Source organism: Dunckerocampus dactyliophorus, chromosome 3 (assembly GCF_027744805.1).
Source record: "Dunckerocampus dactyliophorus isolate RoL2022-P2 chromosome 3, RoL_Ddac_1.1, whole genome shotgun sequence".
NCBI classification, from domain to species: Eukaryota; Metazoa; Chordata; class Actinopteri; order Syngnathiformes; family Syngnathidae; genus Dunckerocampus; species Dunckerocampus dactyliophorus.
Window position 1 is genome coordinate 28821957 of NC_072821.1, and position 22784 is coordinate 28844740.

A 22784-nucleotide genomic window follows, 5' to 3' on the forward strand; every position below is an offset into this window, starting at 1 on the left:
AAAAGTAATTGATTGTTAATGAAATATATTATTAGATGTTGTACTAATTTGTTCTGTCGGTGAAAACACAAAGCTAAGATGTGGACGGACGTTTTCTGCAGATAGCTTAGCAAATGTTGAATCACACCTGGTTGCCTTTAATATACAAAATGTAAGAAAGTGGTCCCCCATCTTTCAATTTTATGGATGCCAACATAGTTTACCATTTTTATAAATGTCATTATTTGAAAAACAAAATAAATTCATAAAATAATTATATAATTAAACAAATAATCAATAATAAATAAATACAATTATATTATTGATACAATAAATAATTTTTATTATATATAATGACTCTGGTGGAAAGACCCCGCAGACCCAATGTCACCTGCAGTATTGATGTTTGTTTTATTACCAACCAAACAGGAACCACAACAAACTTACAAGTAGACACTAGATGGCAGTAAAAGTACATTCTCTGAACACATTGTCAAATTATTAAGCGTTATATAGCATGCAGTAGCGGAAAAGATTTATTTCTATAATTAATATACAGGAAATTTACGAGAAACTATGTAAACAGGAGGGCAACGGGAAAAAGAAGGGGAAAATACGGGAGTTTCACGAGGGAAACAGGAGGGTTGAAAGTGCAAAGCAAGCAGGTTGTGAAAAACTAACATTTCAGATAATAAAATTGCATTTCTGGAAACACATAAAAAAGGTGAAACAACTTAGAATCACACAAACCGAAAAGGGAATACAGCAATCCCTCGTTTACGGTGGTGAACTGGTTCCAGTCCCGACTGTGATAAGTGAACGACCACAAAGTAGAATTCCTTCTTCATAAATGGAATGTTTTCCTAGTTAGAGCATAGAAAACCCGTTTACGGCCTTCTAAATATGCTTTTTAACATTATTAGAGCCCTGTAGAAATGAAACAACACCCCTATACAGTAGTTACCTTTACACTTCTATTACCAATATACAGTACAGTAGTTAACATAATACGATAAAGTAAGACATAAATAAGACTTGTGCTCGTGTGTTGCTGTAAATGTGTTCCAACGTTGGACAGGAAGTGACGTCGGGGTTTATAGAGTTGCGTTTTAGCTTGGCAACAGTGCTGCAACAGTGACACACAACTGTCAGCGCCAGCGCTCCAGGGAGTAGTGTGCCTGTTGTGAGATCATTCAAACATGCACCGAACAATACAATAACATTACTGACACCTAGCGACCAGTGTAGAATACTACATATGATAACGCCTGTGTGTCTTCTGAAGTGCCTTATACTTGTATTTTTTTACTTTATTTAGCCAATTTCATGCTTGAAAATGCTAACGTCAGGCAACAAAAAGTGAAATTTGCTTAAATATGCACATTTGACTAATACTAAACAGCATGATTTATTTATATTATTTATTTATTTGACACGCAAAGAATTACTCTCACACAAAACGTGATTAACACAAAATGTACACATTAATGAATGCATTTTTTCCCCTCCACGTTCAAATAAAAACACCATAAGAATGATGTGCTGCTCTTATCTTTGTAAGTGAGTAAACTTAGGGATCAAATGCTTATTTCCCCCATTGTACAGTATACTGTATCATGAGTAGGATGGAGTTTGTGGCTATCAGGAAGCGGTATAAGGAATAATGATAGAAGGTATATGTTCATATATACATTTATAACGTGCATGTGAGTGTTGACATCTTCCTGGACTTTGTGTTGCTGTATCTCCTGAGAGCAAGTCCATTGTTCCCAAGGAGAATATTCTGGCCAACGACGCCAAGGCTTGGAGAGGTCACAGTTCAGCTCTGCTCACGTAAACTGTCAAGCTGTTTCCGCTCGGGCCGACTCCGCCCGATGGCAGCCAGCCGTGCACACTCATCACCGGGATTTTTCATACTGTACATAACATTCCTGAGGTTTGCGTCATCATTCTGTTGTACAAAACATGTACGCTTTACAACGGTTGTAAGTGCTTTTAATTCCTCTGCTGCAATGTATTTCAGTGTTTTGTGTGAGAAGCAACTTTTTCTGTTTTTGTCAGTGCAATCTGGTGTTTAAAATATACATGTATATGTATATCATTTAAAAAATATATAAATATATCTCTATAGGTATAAAATCCCTCGCCACTTTGCGCTTTGAATTTCGCCGCTTCAGTCTATCATGGTTTTTCAAAAACATATGAATTAATAATTCATTTTATGGTTGAATACAGCCTATTATTAGTAAAAAAAAATATGCATATCTAAGCAAATAACATTTTTTTTTTTGCTTAAATGTAGCATATTCAAGCATAAAATCTATGGCTAAATGAGGTAAAATACAAATATAAGCCATTGAAAGATGATACAGTATGTACTTGTAGTATTCTACACTGGCCACTAGGTGTCAGGAATGTTACTGCAATGTTTGCTGAGACACACAAGCACCAGACTTGATCACCGGAACAACAGGCTTTTATTGCAGGTTTGAATGATCTCACAACAGGCACAATAATCCCTAACCGCTACTGTTGCGGCCGTAACCTACGCCTAGCTAAAACTCAACCTTGAACGCCCGAAGTCACATCCTGCCCGCCCCCCACTCAGCTCCCATAGTACTGAAACACATTTACAGCAACACACATGAGCATGAGTCTCATTTATGTCTTATATGTCTTATTTTCTCTTATTATGTCTACTATATTGGGTAATAGGAGTGTGAAATCACTTTAGGGGTGTTAGTTCATGCCTAGAAGGCTCTAATAATAATAAAAAAAAACGTATTTAGAAGGACGTAAACAGGCTTTCTATGCTCTAACTACAAAAATATTCAATTTGTAAATAAAGGATCCTATTTTGCAGACATTTAATCCTCAAGGGAGCCATTTGCAGCCTGTGGCTGTTTTTGTATTGAATAAAGTCAGAATATTAAAAGAAAACAGTTGTAATCTAACAAGAAAAATGTGTCATTTTACGAGAACATCTAACATCATGTTAGTAGCATAAAGTTAAAGTGTTTTTTTAAAAAGACGTTTTCCTTGAAGTAGTAATATTATGAACAAAACAAAACCCACAAATAAAGCTATCATTTTTTAAAAACTTAGGTTGCAGAAAAAGTTACGAGAATAAAGAAAAAATATAATGCGAATAATGTCATAATTATGAAAAGAAAACGTAAATGTAAAGAAAGTTGTAATAGTTGGAAAATTAAAAAAAAAACAGCAGAAATGAAAAAACAGCAGCAATTTTAACAACAATAAAGTCAAAATATTATGAGGAAAAAAGTCATACTCTAACAAGAAAAAACTTCATTACTATTTTTTTTTTACTATTTACATATATTTACTATCTATATTTTGACTATTTTTATTACTATTATGAGGAATAATTATGTCATGTTAGTAGCATAGAGTTTAAATGTTACATTTTTTTTTTTAAACTTGTAATATAAGAAACAAACAAAACAAAATAAAGTTGTATTTTTTAAATTAATTAATTTAAATTGGGTTGGCAAAAAAGTTCTAATATTTTGGGAATAAAGCCATAATATTATGAGAATAAAGCCATAACATAACAAATAGATAATTTACAAAGATTATTTAAGAAGAAAGTTTAAATATATTTAAGAAAAAAAAAGTAAACAGCAAAGGCCTTTGCATCCTTTCATTTTTCAGTATGTGGCCCCTGGCCGGAAAAAGCTTGAACACCCATGATTTATTTATTTGACACCCTATTCAAGCATTACACTGTTAAATGGCTTCAAAGTGCTCATGACACCAACCAACATGTTCATCTTGTTATTTACGCCATGAAAAATAACACTGAAGGGCATATTTCCTGTGTTTGATGCGTGAAATATTTATCGTTTTAAAACATTTTCATCACTTCTTCTGCGTCTGGAGGAGGCGGAGCAAGTGATGTCCACACCAGATCGTCCCACCCGGAGGTTTTGGGGTTTTTTTGAACCACAACTTCATTAACAAACAAAGTGGCAGTACAATGCAGTGCAATGAAGTACAAAACATATCAACATCGGAGCAGCCAAATTACAAAGATAAAGGAAAATAAAAAATAAAAATAATTCAGGTGGTAACACTAAAAATAAGGTTCAGATACAATTTAAAGTTGATTTAAAAACAATTACGTTTGGTGGGGTTTTTAAGTATTTGGATTTATGGATGTCGAATTTTGTTCGACATCATATTGTATAACATGACAGTCCTTGTTTTTTGTTTGAAAGAATCGCAACAGAAGTCCTTTGTAGGTGAAGGAAAAAGTGGTTTTAGCCGTGGATAAACATCAATCCAAAGAGATACAGCTTTCACACATGAGAAGAACACATGCCCTGGAAGGTTCTATTTCACCACAACAAAATGTACATACATCGTCCTCTGTGTTAAAAAAACTTTTAAAGATGGCTAAACGTTATTTATGGTCTTAAAATGAATTTCTTTTACTTTTGGTGGCAGTCGGAGACAAAAATACACGTACATATTTTTAAGATTGTCTCATTTGTATTATCATTGTTTCGTTTCCCTGGATGGAGGTATGCTGCTAAAGCTAATCGGATCAAATAATTGGTGCATTTTTTGTGAGCTAATGACAGACCGTGAATAATAGGTTGTGGAAGTGATGTTCGAGATGCACGGTGATGATGTTTCTAACCAAAAATAAAAAGGGTTTTTGTAAGGCTTTGAGAAAAAGTTTAAATTTGGATACAGGTGATGGAAGTGACATTTCTGAGAGAATTGTTGTTGTTCATAACATCTCTAACAGACCATATGTTCTTCATCCAGTCTTCATTACGTAATCATCTATTTCTGTGTAAAATCAATTTGTTATTCCAGATTGGAATCCGGTGAGGTGTGTTTACAAGTCCCACCCGGAGTATCCCGTTTACTACACTGCATTCGCTGTTATTATGCTCCAGTTCTGTTGTTTGTTATGTATTTTTGAATATTATGCCCGCTTGTTGTGTTGAAGGCTTTTGCTGGAACACTCGAGGAGACGGAATATGATTGTTCACATTTGTAAACGACACCATTCGCCTCGTCAGATGATCGGCAAACTTCGTGGGACAAATGTTTCCGTGCTGTCCCTCGAATGGAAATGAGACGTCAAAAACCCGCAACACGTTCTCAAGCGGAAACACGTGCTAAATGACAGTAAGTCAATTCACATTTCTCCTGCTAATATGCTCCATAGTAGCCAGCCTCATGCAGTTTAAATTCCTAACGGACGCGCCAGCTATGTGATTAATGTGCTATCTGTTGTAGCTATCACTGCCAGTAAAACATATACTACTCACAACACAATATTAGTGAACGTTATTATCATTGTGAATATGTCACTTTATTCGCGTGTGTTCATGGCTGTGCTTCTTTGCACTTAGTTGCCAGTGTCACCTGTAAGTGTTTGTGACGTAAATTCCCAGCAAACATGGATTGTTGTCACTCGTCTTTCAAGCCTATCTTGTCAGTTTCTGTCAGTTTCAGAAAGAAAATCCATATTTTTTGACTAAACCCAGTCTAGGAATCTTAGTATAATAGTATGGGGTTTCATTCCAGGGCTAAATAAGCACTCACTGGTCTTGTACTTTGCAGTGTGCATAGAGCTGTCAGTGACACTTACTAAAGCATACTTGTGGCCATTTTTTTGTGTGTTATATCATAGTTAATCGCAACACAATATCAGTGAATGTTGTTATTGTGTTATTGTTGTGAACATGTCACTTTCCTGGCTTTTCTGTGAGTTCATGGCTGCGTGTGTTTGAATATGGCTACTGGAACATGTTCTGGTCGTGACATCACAGCCAAGATGGCCTCGGTTCAGAAAACTTGCCATGTCCAAATCACCACTTCATTTCACACTACTACGTCATAGTTGTATATTTACTGTATCTAGGACAACAGTATGACAACAATGTGAGTACTTTCATTTTGTTATATATATTTTTGGCGTCATGGGCACTTCAAAATGAGCTTTATGGCAAAAAATAAGCTTTGAGCAAGCGCAGGTGTGCATCATTGCTCCGTCTCTCACCGGACATCTGAGCATCTGGAGAGGAAACACGGCAGAACAAATGGGAGACATCAACTACAAAATAAAAGTCAAGAAGTGGAAAATAACAGTAATCACCGGAAAGCCCACTATTATTTGGCATTTTTAACATTGTGCAACTCCTCCTAAGGAAGAACATTTCAATACACCTCGAAAAGCAAAAAGATAGAGCAAATCAATTAAGTCAAATGCTTCCTAAAAATGGAAAAGAGTCCAAGAAAAATGTAAATATATGTTTGAAACAATATTGAATGTTGCTTCTTTGTCCCAGAGGCTGTCAACAAGCAGGCACCAAACTCTGTTCAGCATGATTTATTTCTGTACAAAAGTCTCCAAAGACAAACATGTTTATCAACTGACAAAACTCACATATACAACACATCCATTTTGTTAACTCTTAACGAGTCGTCATGGGCATGGATGTCAGATGACATATGTTCATATTTGAACCCTTCTTTTGATAGGGCGGAATGATGACACATCATGCATCTTCAACGATGATCTATGATCTTCAGTGATGTACACACAATCAAAATAATACATAGCGACTCATATATGCGTTGTAAAGTACGTTTGTTTTGTAAATGCACTTCGAATAGATGGAAATCGAAATAAAAGGTGATGGTTTGTTGTGATATTATATGTTTTGAACTAATCAAATTGATATTGTTTGGTATATTTCGAACCCAGTCAGCGTGGCCCTTAGCAAATTCTAAAAATAAAATTATAGAAGAAAATTTAAAAAAATGGAAAAAAGCAGTAATTTTACAAGAAAGACGTTGCAATATGACAAACAAACAAGTCAAAATATTATGACAATAAAAACATATCACAAGAAAAAATTTAGGAGAAGAAAGTTGCAATATTTGTAAAAAAAAAAACGTAAATTGTAATATAAAAGTTCATACTAGTAAACCACTTTGTTACTGACAACACAACATAAAAAACGTCTCTGCTTATCTACATGGGTTGGTTTAGAAAATGAAAAAGTTGCCACTGCATCCTTTGACTTTTCAGTATGGGGCCCTCAGTGAAAAAGTTTGGACACCCTTGGTTTAGTGCATCCATTCCATCCGCTTTATATTTAAGCAGAATTCTCAATGAGGGTTGAATCACTAAGTGCCACTGCAGATCTAAAAATAAGTGCAAATGAAGAGTCCAGAATGTCTTTTCACTTAAAAAAGGCCTTTTATCTCATCATTAGTGATGAGATATAGATGGTAGTTTCTCCTTGGTGGCATAAAAGCACACCACTCATTTGACCAACGAGAAAGTCCAAGGAAATCAGTAAAGAAGGAGAACTGTAGCTTTAAGTTGGGAACGTCGTTTAGAGACATTTCTCAACTACAGAGTCCAAGAGCATCAGTTCAAATTGTATGTAAGTACAAGTTATTTTTAGGTGTGTCACCCTCAGATGAAAGGAACCTGGTTAGGATGTTCAGGAACCACCGAGACTCAATCCTGCCATGAAATTTAAACTGCTGGAAGATTTTTACATCACATTGGACTGAGAGGACGCCGACCAAGAAAGAAGACTCTGCTCCAAAATTCCCACTTTTGAGCAAGACTGAAATTTGCAGTTGTTCAAATGTCTTCTGGACAGAACTACAATGGTTAGATGAGGCAAAGATTGAGTTATTTGTCCACAATGACAGAAAATATGGATTCAAGGCGAGGCTTTCAAAGCTAAGAAGACTGTAGCAACTGTCCATCATGGTGGTACCAACATCATGGTCTGGAGATGTTTTGCTGCCTGGCACTGGTAGACTCTACAAAGTAGATGCAATCATGAAGAAGCAGGACTACCTCTAAATTCCTCAACTTCACCTCAAATCAACAACTAGACATTTAAAGCTCGGACACAATTGGGTCTTCCAGTAGGACAACGATCCAAACAAATTAAGCTCTAATTAAGCTTCTGGAATGGTCTTCCTAAAAGCCCTGACCTTACACAATATTTGAGGACGATGCCAGAAACCAAACTAACTTAAATGAGCTCTACCCACTTTGCCAAGAAGAGTGGTCAAATACCCAGACAGGTCAGAAGATGACGTGCGGTGAGGTTCATGCAGACTCCTTTGGAGATTTTTTAATGTTCATACAAGTTGCTCTTTGAAGATAACAAAAAAGAAGATAATTCACTTTGCTTAAAAAAGGTTTTCGAATATGTCTTAGTCCCATTTATTATTGTTTCAGAAGCTGAAAATATTTGTGTCCTTACCCTATCTTTCTCCAGGAAAAGTTCTCATACTTTGTTGTAAAAGTCTGAGCACTTTCTGGTGAGCTTGGATATACACTGCTCACTTGTTTGTCTACATGTACCCTGCCATTGCCTGGCGACCAGTCCAGGGTGTACCCCGCCTCTCGCCCGAAGTCAGCTGGGATAGGCTCCAGCATAGAAGACAGAAGCGGCAGAGAAGATGGATGGCTGGAAGGGTGTCTTGCTGTCCACCTGTTGTCTATTCCATTTGTGAAATTGATTGCCAATCTTTGTTGCCTCCTAAGTGGACGGTTTGATTTCAGAGAAGTGTGTGATTGACATTGTGATTCATTAAGAGTTTATTATTTTTATTTATTTTTTTGAGCAGTATATAATCCGTCATCTTGGCAGTCAAATTCATGAATTCATTCATTCATTCAGCAAAGCATGCATATATTTAATTTGACTTGCTGCTCTGGACTTGCTAGATTTTCCTCTGCATGGAAGGACGGCAGTGACAAGCACAGCTCAAGCACGTCCCCAAGCCTTCAGGATGAAGCGAGTTGATGTATGATATTTCTGTGTGTTTTACTGTAAGATTAGCAAGAATAATGATGTCACACTTACATTAAAGACATTTTGGCAAACACTAACTGGCAGACACCATGATCCAACTCAGTGCACTCACTGAGTGCACTCAGAGGGTATACAGGGTTTATGCACTAAGCTGAGAAGAGACACTCGGTGGTAGCCTCATCTTAGGTTTCCGCTCTTCAGCCATTTTTACTTAAGAAAATTTTTACTTGACAACCATTGGAATCATACATTTGTGTGTATTCAATATCGCTTTTTTGTTGCATCACAACGGGCCATGACTGCACGTCACTGGTTGATGGCTACTAATAGCGTCTGGAGGAGGTCAGACTCGCTATGGGACATTTAGCCAAGTTCTTATTAGTTGTGTGCTAGCTTGTGCACCCACTCTTTTTCAGTTTTTCAAAAATCACTGAAGATGGACGCCTGATCATTCCAGCCTGGAAAAAGATGGATTCAACTAAATCATGAAAAGCCCCAAAGCAGTGTGACATTCATGCCCATGATGACTGTATGCAAACTTCTGAGCACAACTGTATACACGTTAGCAGGAGGGTGAAACGGTGTATCACATCTTACATAAAGTATACACACAGCACAGTGACAACCGTACAACTCAGATGATGTCCCTTGCGCATGGAGATGGGTGGTGTCTGTACAATAAATAAGTATAAAATATAGCTCTTCTCTGCTGACTTTTAAAAACACATCATACATACAAAACACTAAAATACTGCTACACCCTCCGAAAAAAGACCAGCTATTTCGGCAAAGAAAATGAACATTTCTGTAGCGGATGTGATGCTTGTAAAAACATTTGACAGTTAGAGGATCGTTTTGTTCCGGGATTCTTGCTGGTTAAAATTGGATCGCAAACACTGAATCGGGACAATGACGATATCAGGGGCGGAAACTTTCCAAATGTTGTAAAACTGGAACAGGTGCAAACATGGAATGCCATTTCTTGCTTTTCTCACTTTGGTTAAGCACCTGAGGTAGGGGTGTCACCGTACATGTACAGTAGATCCCCGAATATTCATGATTCACCAGCGATATTTGCCGATTTTTTAGCAAAATATTTTTTTATTTGTGGGAAAACCTGCCATATTGTGCTTATAATCGCCATAGTTAGGCTGTTTATTGGTAGAAAACCATCTCATTTACCCTAAATTGGTAAACTTAACCCTAACCCAAATGACTATCTCACTCACGGTGCAACCAAAAACAACGCAACATGTAAGACAGGTGGAACACACAATGTAACTGTACCTCATGAGCTTACGCACTAATATAAATACAAAACAATACTTTTTTTTATATACACTTCCCCAACAGGAAGTTACCTAGCATGCCTTGCATATTATAAATTCATATGACACACATATTAGTGTGTAAGCATTTATTTCGATACCCACATAGTCCCTGTGGTGCAGGTATACTGTGTGTTCCACATGTGCTGTGTTATTTTTGGTTGCACCGTGAGCGAGGGAGGTGTTTGATGACAACTTGTTGGTTTGTGTTAAGAGTGTCATAATAGATTAATTTTTATGGCCGTCTTAATTACCGTGTAGTCCGATAAGCCGCTCCTTTTTTTCCCATGCTTAAACAATGATGCTGCTAATTTATGGCTAAAAGAACTACAGTTTCCATGGTGCTTAAAGTACAGACTCAGGAAGTAGTGAGTAGTGAAGTGGACACTAATATCACATGTTTTGAAGTACATATGGAGTGATTGTGTTTTGAGCTGACAAATCTTAAGTACGTTTGATCGAGGGTAGAATTACTACGGCTTCTGCTTGGACTGCGGTAGTTGTTCAACTCCAATGAAAAAAAGTGTCTCACTCATTGGAGATAATTAATGATGCTGGGAACACCGAGTGTAGGTAGGACTGCAAGGTTTATAGTGTGCCTTTCTGTGTAAATATCTCATGTTACAATATGGACACCTGCAGCTTACAGGCAAGTGTGGCCCATATACAAGGTGTGTCAGAAAAGTTCCAGGACTGTTGCACAAAATATATATTTCAAATCCAAGCTATAAACTAAAAGTTTTCCCTTTCAAAGTAACCCCCCTGGAGTCTGATGCACTTTGCCAGCCTTCTCTGCAACACCTGCATGCACTCCTGGAAGGATTCTTCCAGGATCCTTCACGGCTTTGTCGTCAAGGCCATCTTGATGTCATCCACGTCTTGGAAAGTGGTCCCCTTGATGACCATCTTGAGCTTGGCAAAGAGGAAAAAAAAATCACACAGAGGCAGGATGGATGAGTGGGGAGGTTTCTCCAGCACGGTGATGTTCTTCTCAGGCAGGAACTGTTGAATACTCAAGGCACTGTGAGCAGCCACAAGTTGTCCTGCTGCAACTCTAACCTCTTCTCATGCATTGAAAGACGCAAATGCTGCCTTCACATGGAAGAATGTGATCAATATGAACAGTCCTGGAGCTTATATGGCACACCTCGTATGTAAAAAAAAAAAAAAAAAAAAAAATCACTTTAAATTTGATGGGTGCAGCTCATATTCAGGTGCGCTCAATAGTCCGGAATTTACAGTACTCTTTTTCCACCATTAGCGGGACCTACTGTATTAACAATCAGGCGTTCCCATACGGTCCCTTATTCAAATACAAATTCATTTATAACCTTTATTTTATGTATTTTTTACATTCTGTCTCTGTTAAAATAAATCATATCATATCTTTGTAAGGGGGTCAATGTACAAAACGAGCGGGGGATCAAATACTTCAATACTACACTCTACTTAAAGTATGTAAGGTTCCGAGCTATGTCTTTCTTTACAATTGCATCACAGATTGTGGCTGACATCATAAAAATTCCACTGCAGAGTTGCGATAGTTGCATACACAACACCAAAAACCGACAAACAAGACCTGCAAAATTGCTTTTAAATGATAACGCACACGTGCATAAGCTAATATTACAGATGTTTCGTCTACAACAAGATGAAATACGCAGCCCAAACTCATTGGAGCTAGCACTGGCTAGTTCAAATATCTGTGTAGACACAAGCCGAGCCTCTCAAGCTCAAGCTTTGTACATCTACCTTTTCACGTAACTCAAGACATTGAACAGAAATGACCATTTTTGGAGGGGGTTTCAGAATGCGATTGGCCAGAAAAGGATGGGAAATGGTCATAACCAGAGGGGCCAAAGTCCCTTGGAAGGACAAAGTATTACAGGGTATTTCATGAGCCTGGTGACTGGTTTAGCTCATGTGAGAATAAACGCATGACGCAGTACAAAGCTAACATCATATACACTCTAAAGCAGGGGTGTCCAATTTTTTCCACATGCAAGAGCCACTTCGATGTTTTGTAAAGATACTGTATTTCAAGAAAAAAACTGCATCCCAGCTGTGTGATGTAGCTGAAAAAGTGTATTATTAGTATGAATTTTGCTCTTTTTCCCAATTTATGCTGTTGTTAAATTTTTCCAACTATTTTAACTGTATTAATAATCTTCATAAATGTTCTTCTCAACAAAATTATGACTTCATTCCAATAATATTTAGACTTTAGTCCCATATTATAACTTTTTCCCCAAGCTAATTTTCCAAAAATGATTACTTTATTTTGTTTTGCGTGTTTCTCATATATGATTTTTTAAAAATACCATATATTTTCTTTATTATTTGAACTCTACGCTACTAAAATGACATTATTTTTCCTCATAATAAAACCCGTTTATTCTCGTAAAATTCAGAATTTCTTGTCAAACATACAAAATTTTTCTCTTAATATTTTGACTTTATTCTCATAAAATTACAGCTGTTTTTTCTCCATTTCTACTGTTGTTTTTTTTATTTTACAACTATTTCAACTTTTTCTTGTACATTTTATTTGTCATAATTATAACTTTATTCCTATAATATTTCGACTTTATTCTCGTATCATTGTACCTTTTTCCGTAACCTAATTTTCCAAAAATTACAACTTTATTCGTTGTTTTGTCTCTTTTCCATAATATTACGACTTAATTTTTTTCTGTAATACTTCGACTTTTTGCTACTAAAATGACGTTAGTTTTCCTCATAAAATGATGATGTCATTATCATAAAATTACAACTTTTTCTCGTTACATTACAATAACAATCATTCTTGTAAAATTACTGCTGATTTTTAAATTTTTTATTTAGTTTTTTTTGTTTTCTTTCCAGTGAAAAAAAAAGCAGTGGGCTGCAAATGGCCCGCGGGCTGCACTTTGGACACCCCTGCTCTAGAGTCTATTCGCTGCAGTAGGAGCGAGAGGGTACATTGTCCAGTTCCACCTATAATATGAGGACACCCCACGGTGTAACTCTTCTACTCTTGAACCGATGCACACAAACGGATGAAAATTTGTCAAGCATTTGTATTGCCTGTGCTATTATTTTTCGGACAAACAAATCACATGGAGGTGCGGTGATTAAACCCCAAAGTTTAACCCTTTCAACTGAAGTTTCTCACACAGCCCGATGCGCTCTACAAAGCCAACCACTGTAACTTTGCTAAATTATCATGAAATTTGGTACACACCTTCAGGGGGCTAACAAGCGCGTGTGTCAAATTTGAGCAACATTGGTTGAAAAACATGGCCGCCATCAAACAAAACATCTTTGAAGAAGCACTGAACAACTATTTGTCCGTTGAGCGTTTGTCTAAAGATGATAAAACTTTGAGGCTATCTGTATTACATGTATGCTAACATGTCTTGCAAAGCATTTTCAACACAACCCATAGGGGGCGCCACAAATGTCATTTACAGTCACGTGAAAACAGAACAGAATGGAGTGTCCTGATTTTGACACGACTGCAGAATCACTGTGGACACTGCTTCTCATTCCCAACACATCCAAACACAAAACACACCACTTGGTCTTGGAACCGTGGCTTGAAGCAGCCGAGTCTGCTGACTATGTGAGTGTATTATATGTGTGTGTATTTTTTGTTTTATGGGTATACAAGGCCCGTGTAGTCTCTTTGCAGTCACATAGTCACTCATAGCTTCATCTTGTGGACCACAGGGATGGGAAGGACCTGGTGGATCCTGGCTCTGTTGGGGTCCACTTCCAGTCGAACCCAGTCAGGGCGAAAGGAGCCCTTGAACCCAACAAAGGTCACCTTATCTGTGGAGCGGAAACGTCACATATTATTTCATAATAATAATAATCAAAATCACTGTCATGATGGGATGAACAAAAAGTCAGCGTAGCCCATGTTCTAAAACGCACAGGAAGTCGACTATTTGTGTTAGCATTGGTTGCAGAACAGGGCCAATATATTCTGAACAACCCAACTTCGACCAAGTGAGCCCAAATCAGAACCATGCTATAGATGAAATGCTCAAAATCATTGGGCCTCTTTGCTTCTGTGAACAGTTTTAGAATGTGTCGTACGACGTGGACGTTGCCTTTGATGATTCGCTCAGGTGAGAATTCCGAGCTTTACACCACACGATGGCACTGTTTTCACACTGACATGATGTGTTTTATGTGCAGTTTATACTTTCCATCAAAAGATGGCACTGTTGGCCTAAAGATGCTTCAAAGTAATATAGCATAGTAATATAGTTTTCATACTTGATTACAAGATGGCACTGTTTTCAGAAGGGATGAGCGGATACTTGTCTAAAACGAGTATTTTTGCCGAGTACGAGCATGAAAGAGTACAGATTGTCATTATCCTCTGTGATTGGCCAGTCCTCTGTGACACACAGCGATCGCCCCTCCCTAGACAGACTAGCCAGAGAGAGGAGCCATGCCTCACACAAAGACACAATACAGACAGTGACTGTACTGGCTTGGCTCGACTCCAGCTCACTCGGTTTGTATGATATTTGAAGTTAGTTGGTAGACTTGTTTCGGTATGTACGCGGTGAATTTGACAAGACAGAATTGAAAACAGCTTGTGTCGCGTTGGTCACTGCCTCCAGTCCGAACGGGTTTTTTTTTTAGGGTTTCCTCAGCTCAGCATGTATCTAAAGTTACTTGGTAAACTTGTTTCGCTACGTACGCGGTGCATTTGACAAGACAGAGCTGTAAACGGCTTGTGTCACTGTCGGTGTTTTTTTTCTTTTTTCGCCTGCTTGCATCTAATTTGGATGGTGATATAAAGTCAGTTGGAAAACTTAGCTCGTCGCTGTGCTTTTGAGAAAACTACAGTGGACAAGACTGACAGATTATTTTCCTGTTTGGCCGTACAGACATACAGACACTTACACACATACACAGAACACATATAGCTGAATAATAAACAATAAATATAGCAATCCATGTCAATTTCAGACTTAAAATAATGTACTGATTTAAGCCCCGCCCGTTTCCAGTTAAACCACACCCACTTCCGGTTTATACCCCGCGCACTCCGAGTACAGATAATGATCATTTAGATGGGTGAACAGATACAGATACAGATGCTACAGTGATTTTTTTTCGTTGTACCTTTTTGCTTGTTATCCTCTGTTCTGGACTCTTACGTTTTTGTATTTTTGCACTTGAACTATTGTTACCTGTAGAGGGACACGTTTGTTATTTAAGACTCCCTTTGTTCTTCAACCGTTTGTGTGTGATTTCTTCTCTGCATTTCGGGGTTCAAACTGCCAACCACGCCAGTGCGTGACAAAAATAGTCATGAGAAATAACAGTATATTGCATTTGAAAGGGGTGAATAAATTTGTATATTTCATTACATTAGTTGTTAATTTGGTCTCGATAAACTTTTAATAATATCGTTTGTGTGATGGAAATGATATCTTGGTATGATGAAGCATATGGTGGAAAGGAAAGCCTTTGTGCTCGGGCCCAAAGAAAGCTACTAGCAGCTTTACACAATGTTCGGGAAACCGCACCCTAGATGCTGAAGAGCGGAGCGTAGCGACCCCCGTTTGTGTTAATCGGGAGACCTCACCCAAGATGCCTAAAGCCAATCCAACATGAAAACATTCAGCTCATTCATAACATTTACACATCCCAACAATTCCAACTTTTCAGCTCATTCATAACATTTAAGCATCCCAACAATTCCAACTTTTTGGCAACACTAATTCCTCTTCATCTTAATTTTTGCTACTTCCACTCAACCTATTCCAACATCAAAACATTCAAGTCATTCAAAACAGTCACACTATATACTTTAGGCATTCCAAAATTCCCAGTTTTCCTGAAATTCCGTTTTTACATTTTTCAGTCTGGTGTCATTTTCCAACATTTCTCAACCCATTTCAAACCATTCCAGCTTCAAAACATTCAACTCATTCGAGCCGTCTATTTCAACTTTCCCAAAATCCTAGATTTCCCCAGAATTCCTGATTTTCCAGCACAAGAATTCCCATTGAATTAACTGTCATTACCCCACTTGGGTTAACCAATGGAAGACCAACTTTTTCCACCATAAAATCAAAGTATGCGGGGTCTAATTTTACATTTTTTAAATTGTGTTATCGGTGACAAAGCATATTAGAATGAACTTTTTCCTCTTACATAACAGTTTTTGCTATTTATTTTTCTTTTTCTTCGTAGTCTGACTATTCTCATAATACTTTGACTTTGCAATCATAATATTATTATTACTTAAATGATTTGTTTCTCATATTACGACTTTTTTTCCTTCCTTCCTTGGTTCCTATTACGACTGTCTTGTGTTAACCACTAGGCCACCGTGCGGCCATGTTTTTTCAGTTTTCTTGTATTTTTTTAAAGTGCACAGGGCCAATTTAAAAAAAAAAACAGCCGCGAGTCATAAATGGCTCCTAGGCTGCACTTTGGACACGCTTGTGTTAATCCATTCCAACATTAAAACATGCAGCTCATTCAAAACATCCACGCCATCTATTGTCAACATTCCCACAATTCCAGGGTTTCCCAGAAATCCATCCATTTTCCATACAAAATGTCAAATGAAAATAAATGTGATTATTTCAGATTTCTCAACCCGTTCAAACCATTCTCACCTCAAAACTTTCAGGATAACAATTTTCCACATGCCCCAAAATTCCTACTTTTCCCTGAAATCCACGTTTTCTGTACAGCATTTACATTTCTCTGGATTACCTATCTACAGGTACTACCCAAAAAATTAGAATATCAAGTAAAAGTTGCTTTATTTTGGCAATTTAACATAAAAGATGAAACCAACTGATTTTATTGAGCCGTTACATGCAAATTGACATTTCTCAAGCAGTTCCTTGTTGTAACTTTGCTGATTAAGATTTTCATCTTCCTAAAACCACAAACCCACAAACTCAGAAAATTAGAATACTGTGAAAAGCTTCAGTTTTGTAGGTTCAAAGAGTCAAATTCTAATCAGGCAAGTAATCCAAAACACCTGCAAAAGGGTCTTGAGCCTTTCAAAAGTCTGTCTTAGGTTGGCTCCGAAGAGTTCAGACATGGGGAAGACTGCTGATCTGACAGTTGTGCAGAAAACTCTCATTGACTTTCAAGTCAATGAGAATTGAAAGTGGACAGTCAAGTGGAAGGAAGAAGTGTGGTAGAAAACGGTGTACAAGCAGGAGAGATGACCGCAGGCTGGAGAGGGTGGTCAGGAAAGGGCCATTCAAAAGTGGGGGAACTTCATAAGGAGTGAACCAATGCCGGAGTTGTTGCTTCAAGAGAAACAACACGCAGGCGGATGCTGGACATGGGCTTCAAATGTCGAATTCCTGTTGTCTAACCTCTCCTCAATAGTAATCAACGCCAGAGGCACCTTCCGTGGGCAAGAGAAAAGAAGGACTGGTCTGTTGCCCAGTGGGTAAAAGTCCTCTTTTCTGATTAGAGCAAGTTGTGCACCTCATTTGGCAACAAAGGTCCCAGAGTCTGGAGGAAGACTGGAGAAGAGCACGATAGAAGATGCATGAAGTCCAGTGTTAGGTTTCCCCAGTCTGTGATGACTTGGGCATCCATGTCAGCTGCTGGTGTTGGTCCTCTGTGCTTCATGAAGTCAAACATAACCGCAGCCGTCTACCAGGACATTTTAGAGCACTTCATGCTTGCTTCAGTAGAACAGCTTCCAGCAGGACTTGGCACCTTCTCACAGTGGTAAAAGTACAAAGTCCTGGTTCAACGACCATGGGATTACCATGTTTGATTGGCCTGCAAACTCACCTGACTTGAACCCCATAGAAAATCTGTGGGTCATTGTCAAGAGAAAACTGTACGGGAAGAGACCAAACAATAAAGAACAGCTAAAGCCACAACTGAAGCATGCTGGTCTTCCATAATCCCTGAGATATGCCACAAACTGATAGCATCCATGCCACGCCGGATGAAGGCAGTTATTCGGGCAAAAGGGGCCTCAACCAAGTACTAAATACAGGTGCAAGAGTTTAGCTTTGGAGGCCTCACATTTTTGTAATTAAAACCCTTTTTTACATTGACTTTATGTAATATTCTAATTTTGTGAGTTTTTGAATTTGAGTTTTTTTAAGCTGCAAGACCTGATCAGCAAAATCCATAGAAATAAAAACTTGAAATATATTGATTTGCATATTATTTGTTTATATAATATGTCAAATTCACCTTTTAAGTTGAACTGCAGAAATACAACAACCTTTTCAAGATATTCTAATTTTCTGAGTAGTACCTGTTGTACCAAAGCCTGATGCATTGTGTATTATTTAGATTATTTAGCTGAAAAATGTAGATAACCCACAGAAGCACAGCTAAAAAACTAAATAAGTTAGTAACTAAACTAAATAACTAAAAATCTCCTGTGCTGCTGTAGGCACATTTTGAGATTTATATTTTAGATATTACCACAAGGAACTACCAAACTAATCATTCACAAGGAAATAAAAGTCACAGAAATAGAGGCAAATTAAATAACACATTTATGAAACAAAACTATATAATACAAATAGAAATAATTAGAATTATATTAAAAAGAATATTTTTATTTATATTAAATAATTATTAATTTTATAGGTGTGTATATATATATATATATATATATACAGTATATAAATTATAAATAAAAAGTAAGTACAAATACATTTTATAATTGTAAATGCATTTGAGCTATTTTGGAACTGTATTTGTTTTTTTTTATGTCAAATGTGACACAACAGTAACATCTACTGGCTATTATTGGAATGTCACTGCATTAAGTAATATTGTCATGTAGACATTAAGCCATAAACTTCATTTGTTGGTTCGACGCAAACCTTTCAGTTTGACGTTTGTGTCGGCTCCAAGTCGCTCCAGTGCTCTGGTCCACGGTCCTCTCGTCACCAGACGACCTTTGGACGTCATGAGAACAATCGAACTGTGGAAATAACCAGAAATGTTTTCAATAGCAGTACAAATGCCAGAGGACAAGCTTTTCCCCTACATCTACTCAAATCAAGATTTGTTATCATAAACTCGACAGTTACGAGCGAACCCACAGTGCAGAAATAAGCATAAAGGAAAATAATAAAACGATATTAATCAACAACACTATCATAAAAAGCAATGCTATTGAGTGAATGAGGTGAATGGTGGTTTGGGTGAGACTCATGTAATGCAGTGGTGTCTAAAGTCTGACCCGGGGACCATGTGTAGCCAGCACATTTAAATACAATTATATTTGAAAAAGCTTTAAAAATGAAAAGTAACAGTTCATCACCGACAATTATAATTGCCTTTAATTGACTATATAAAAAAAATAAATCACATTAATCTATCCATCCATCCATTTTCTATACCGCTTCTCCTCATTAGGGTCACGGGGGCATGCTGGAGCCTATCCCAGCTGACTTCGGGCGACAGGCGGGGTACACCCTGGACTGGTCGCCAGCCAATCGCAGGGCACATATAGACAAACACTCACATTCATACCTATGGACAATTTAGAGTCGCCAATTAACCTCACCTGCATGTTTTTGGAATGTGGGAGGAAACCGGAGTACCCGGAGAAACCCCACGCTCGGGGAGAACATGCAAACTCCACACAGAAAATGCCCAAGGGAGAATCGAAACCACGTCTTCCCGATCTCCAGACTGTTACTGTGTTGGCCAACATGCTAACCACTAGACCACCGTGCGGACCCGCATTAATCTAATCAAACCATTGATTATTTATTAGTTTTTTTGTCTGGATGCAGCTGAAAAACCAGCATATATTATATAATTCTAGAATACACATTAAGGGTGTCACAAGATCTCTGTAAAAATTATTTCTTGTTTAGTTTAGCTGTCTAGCGGGAACATGGCAGCCAGAAGCCAATCAGACTGTGAGCTATGGTATCGCTACTGTGAATGATGATACTCATAATATTGCAGTTCACAAGGATTGGAACCGCACATTAAGTGCTGTACGCACACTATAAACCTTGCAATCTTAACTGCAATCGGTGTTCCCAGCGTCACTTGTTTGGTCAGGTACCTGGCTGCTATCTCATCCAGGTTGAACAGCAGCCGTGCTAGTGTCACAAGATCTCACGAGATGAAAATGTAAAAAGATTTCTCGTTCAAAAAAAAAAAACCTGTCTCGTGGGCACGAAATTATACGATATGATATCCCTTAATAATAAAAACTTCATTTACAAACTGCATTATGTTCAGTTGTGTTGTCATTGAGTAATATTTACATTTGCTTGATGATCTTTTCACACCACTGTACATCACACAATACAAAATTATATATGATATACAACGATAATAAATTAATTTATGAATCACACAGTACATGAAAATAAACTCAATAATTTTGCTTGCTTTACTCGTCTCTCGCCTCCAAACAGGCAGGAGTTCACTCTGTGCATTGGTTTCAGCAATTTGGCGCGTTTGTTCCAAAGAACAATGTCATGAACGGAGTGAGCCTTTTTGTCATACAGTCTCTTTGTTTTCGTGGGTGGAGGTGGGGCGGGCAGCATACACACGAAAGTGTAACATAGAAGAAATTAAACAGGTAGATTGCAATACATTTATACATTGCAATACATCATAGAGTTTATATTTTTTCTTAAAATGAATGTTAAAGTCTTGTTCTCGCAGACCCAGTCTCGGGCATCGTCTCGTCTCGTGAACTGTTTCGTGACACCCTTAATAGATACGGTACACAAATAATAAATTAAATAACTATACAAAAATATTGAAAATTAAATCATTTGAAAGATTAAAAGATGAAAGGAAAATAAATATACATATTAATATTTTTAAAATATAAACAAACTAATATATAAAAATCAATACATTCAATTAAAAAAGAACATATTTGTATTTTATTTATATATTTTTAAATATATTTTTATATCCTATATTTTCAATATATATTTTTACGTTTTATAGTTATATAATACAGTAAATGCACTTTGGCTGATGTGTCCAGATTTTAAAGACATCCTGTATTATGTTTGACTTTGTCCAAAAATGTACTCTATGGTATCGTGTACCTAGTCAACTAGATTTAACTGCTTAGCATAATTTGATGTACAGTAGTGGATAACGTTTAATGTATTTTATAAAAGCAGGGGCGCTGAAAGGGCATACGCGTTTGCAAGCTGTGTCTTTGAGGATGTGTGATTAATTGGAGCCTGATTATACTGGATAATTATACTACTGTATACACTGGACAACAGCATAGTGTACTTCCCTTCTTCGGGAGTCAAACATACTCTACATTCTTACTTTCTTATATTTCTTCAATTAATTCATAGAAAACAAGCTTAGAAAATATCACTATCTGGCTTTTTGCCTACAAATTTCTATGGAAAGCCTGATATGACGTATTTGTCACACATAAGACACTTCATAAATGGCACTATTTTGATTTTCAATGAATATATGGTCTTTACTTCCATTCAAAGTACATTTGTACTACACAAAAGCAGTGTCAATAAGGAATACATTTAGCTTGACTTACCCATCTCTTAGTCCACTGATGTAGTTGTCTATTTGGGCAGGGACACCCTGAAGGATTGCGTTCCTGAATGCTTTGCTCTCGACCACCTTCCCATCACGTCCGTCGATGACCGTCAGCTGTACGCCCTCTTCTGCTTGGTACAACTTCCTCCCGTTGACCTGGAACCAACAGCCAATCACAACACTGTTCGAAGCTCCACGACACATCGTCCAACATCGTCACGGTCTGCATTGTGCTTTTTATTGTAGCTTCTGTTTGTTCTTTGTCTCGTGGCTGGGGACGGAGAAGCGAGGCAAGTGGACGCAATAGGCAATCATGGCCATTTTTAAGCCCTGGGTCCACACCGGACGGCGAATTATTCATAATGGTTTCCTCGCGTAGACTTGATTTCTCTTGTCTGTGCCACAACTTCCTTTTACCCTTGTGCTCGTTACTAGCTTCTATGCTAAGTATTTATTCCAAGTCTTTTTTTGCTTTTGGTGTTTTCCCACCTGTATTATCAGTAAGTGTTGTTTGTGACTTTTTCTCCTGTTTTCCGGTGTCTTCCTGCAGTGCCCCATTGTTCCATTGCCTCACTCTGAGGTTGGGACTTTCTTTGAGTACAATTTAACGTTCCAAAACATGTGGCGGGATTCAGGTGCATTGATGGAGATGTGGTTCATTACCCAGATGAGTGTCTCCATGTCCATTGGGATACTGTATGTCAGAGGTGGGAGGGAAAGAAATGCTTGAGAAAATGATTACCTCAGTAAAGGCAAAGTCCTCCTTGATGTGGTAGAAGCGAGTATTATAGGACTCCATTTTAACCTCCAATAAGTGCTCTGGTGAGTGCTGAAACAAATCAAACTAACAATTAGCACTCAATACACAAAACTTTTCATATTTGAGAAAAGACTCACAATTACAAATGAATAATAGCTGAGGTACACATAGTTTAAACTAATCATTTAAGCCAGGGGTGTCCAAAGTGCAGCCCGCAACATACTGTACAAACAAACTTATTACTAACGTTACTCACGTTCTGTTGGAGATTAATAAAGTATAATAACGGCATTATTGTTTTCCAGTAACGGGTAATATAATTAATTACTATTTCAAATGTTACAACGCCATTAC

The 22784-nt window shown here is 37.5% G+C and overlaps 1 protein-coding gene across 5 annotated transcripts in view; it reads right to left on the reverse strand.

The window, feature by feature from the left end:
- Window positions 1-3492: 3492 nt before the first annotated feature.
- LOC129178688 (cell migration-inducing and hyaluronan-binding protein-like) overlaps window positions 3493-22784 on the reverse strand; it is a 182743-nt gene continuing 163451 nt past the window's right edge. For all 5 annotated transcript variants that reach the window (XM_054771148.1, XM_054771150.1, XM_054771151.1 and 2 more), the window contains 4 exons: window positions 22413-22499; window positions 21669-21826; window positions 18988-19088; window positions 3493-13957 (listed from right to left, as the gene is read on the reverse strand). In XM_054771148.1, coding sequence (XP_054627123.1) covers window positions 13830-13957; window positions 18988-19088; window positions 21669-21826; window positions 22413-22499 — 474 coding nt within the window. In that variant the 3' untranslated portion in view covers window positions 3493-13829. The remainder of the gene's footprint in view (window positions 13958-18987; window positions 19089-21668; window positions 21827-22412; window positions 22500-22784) is intronic.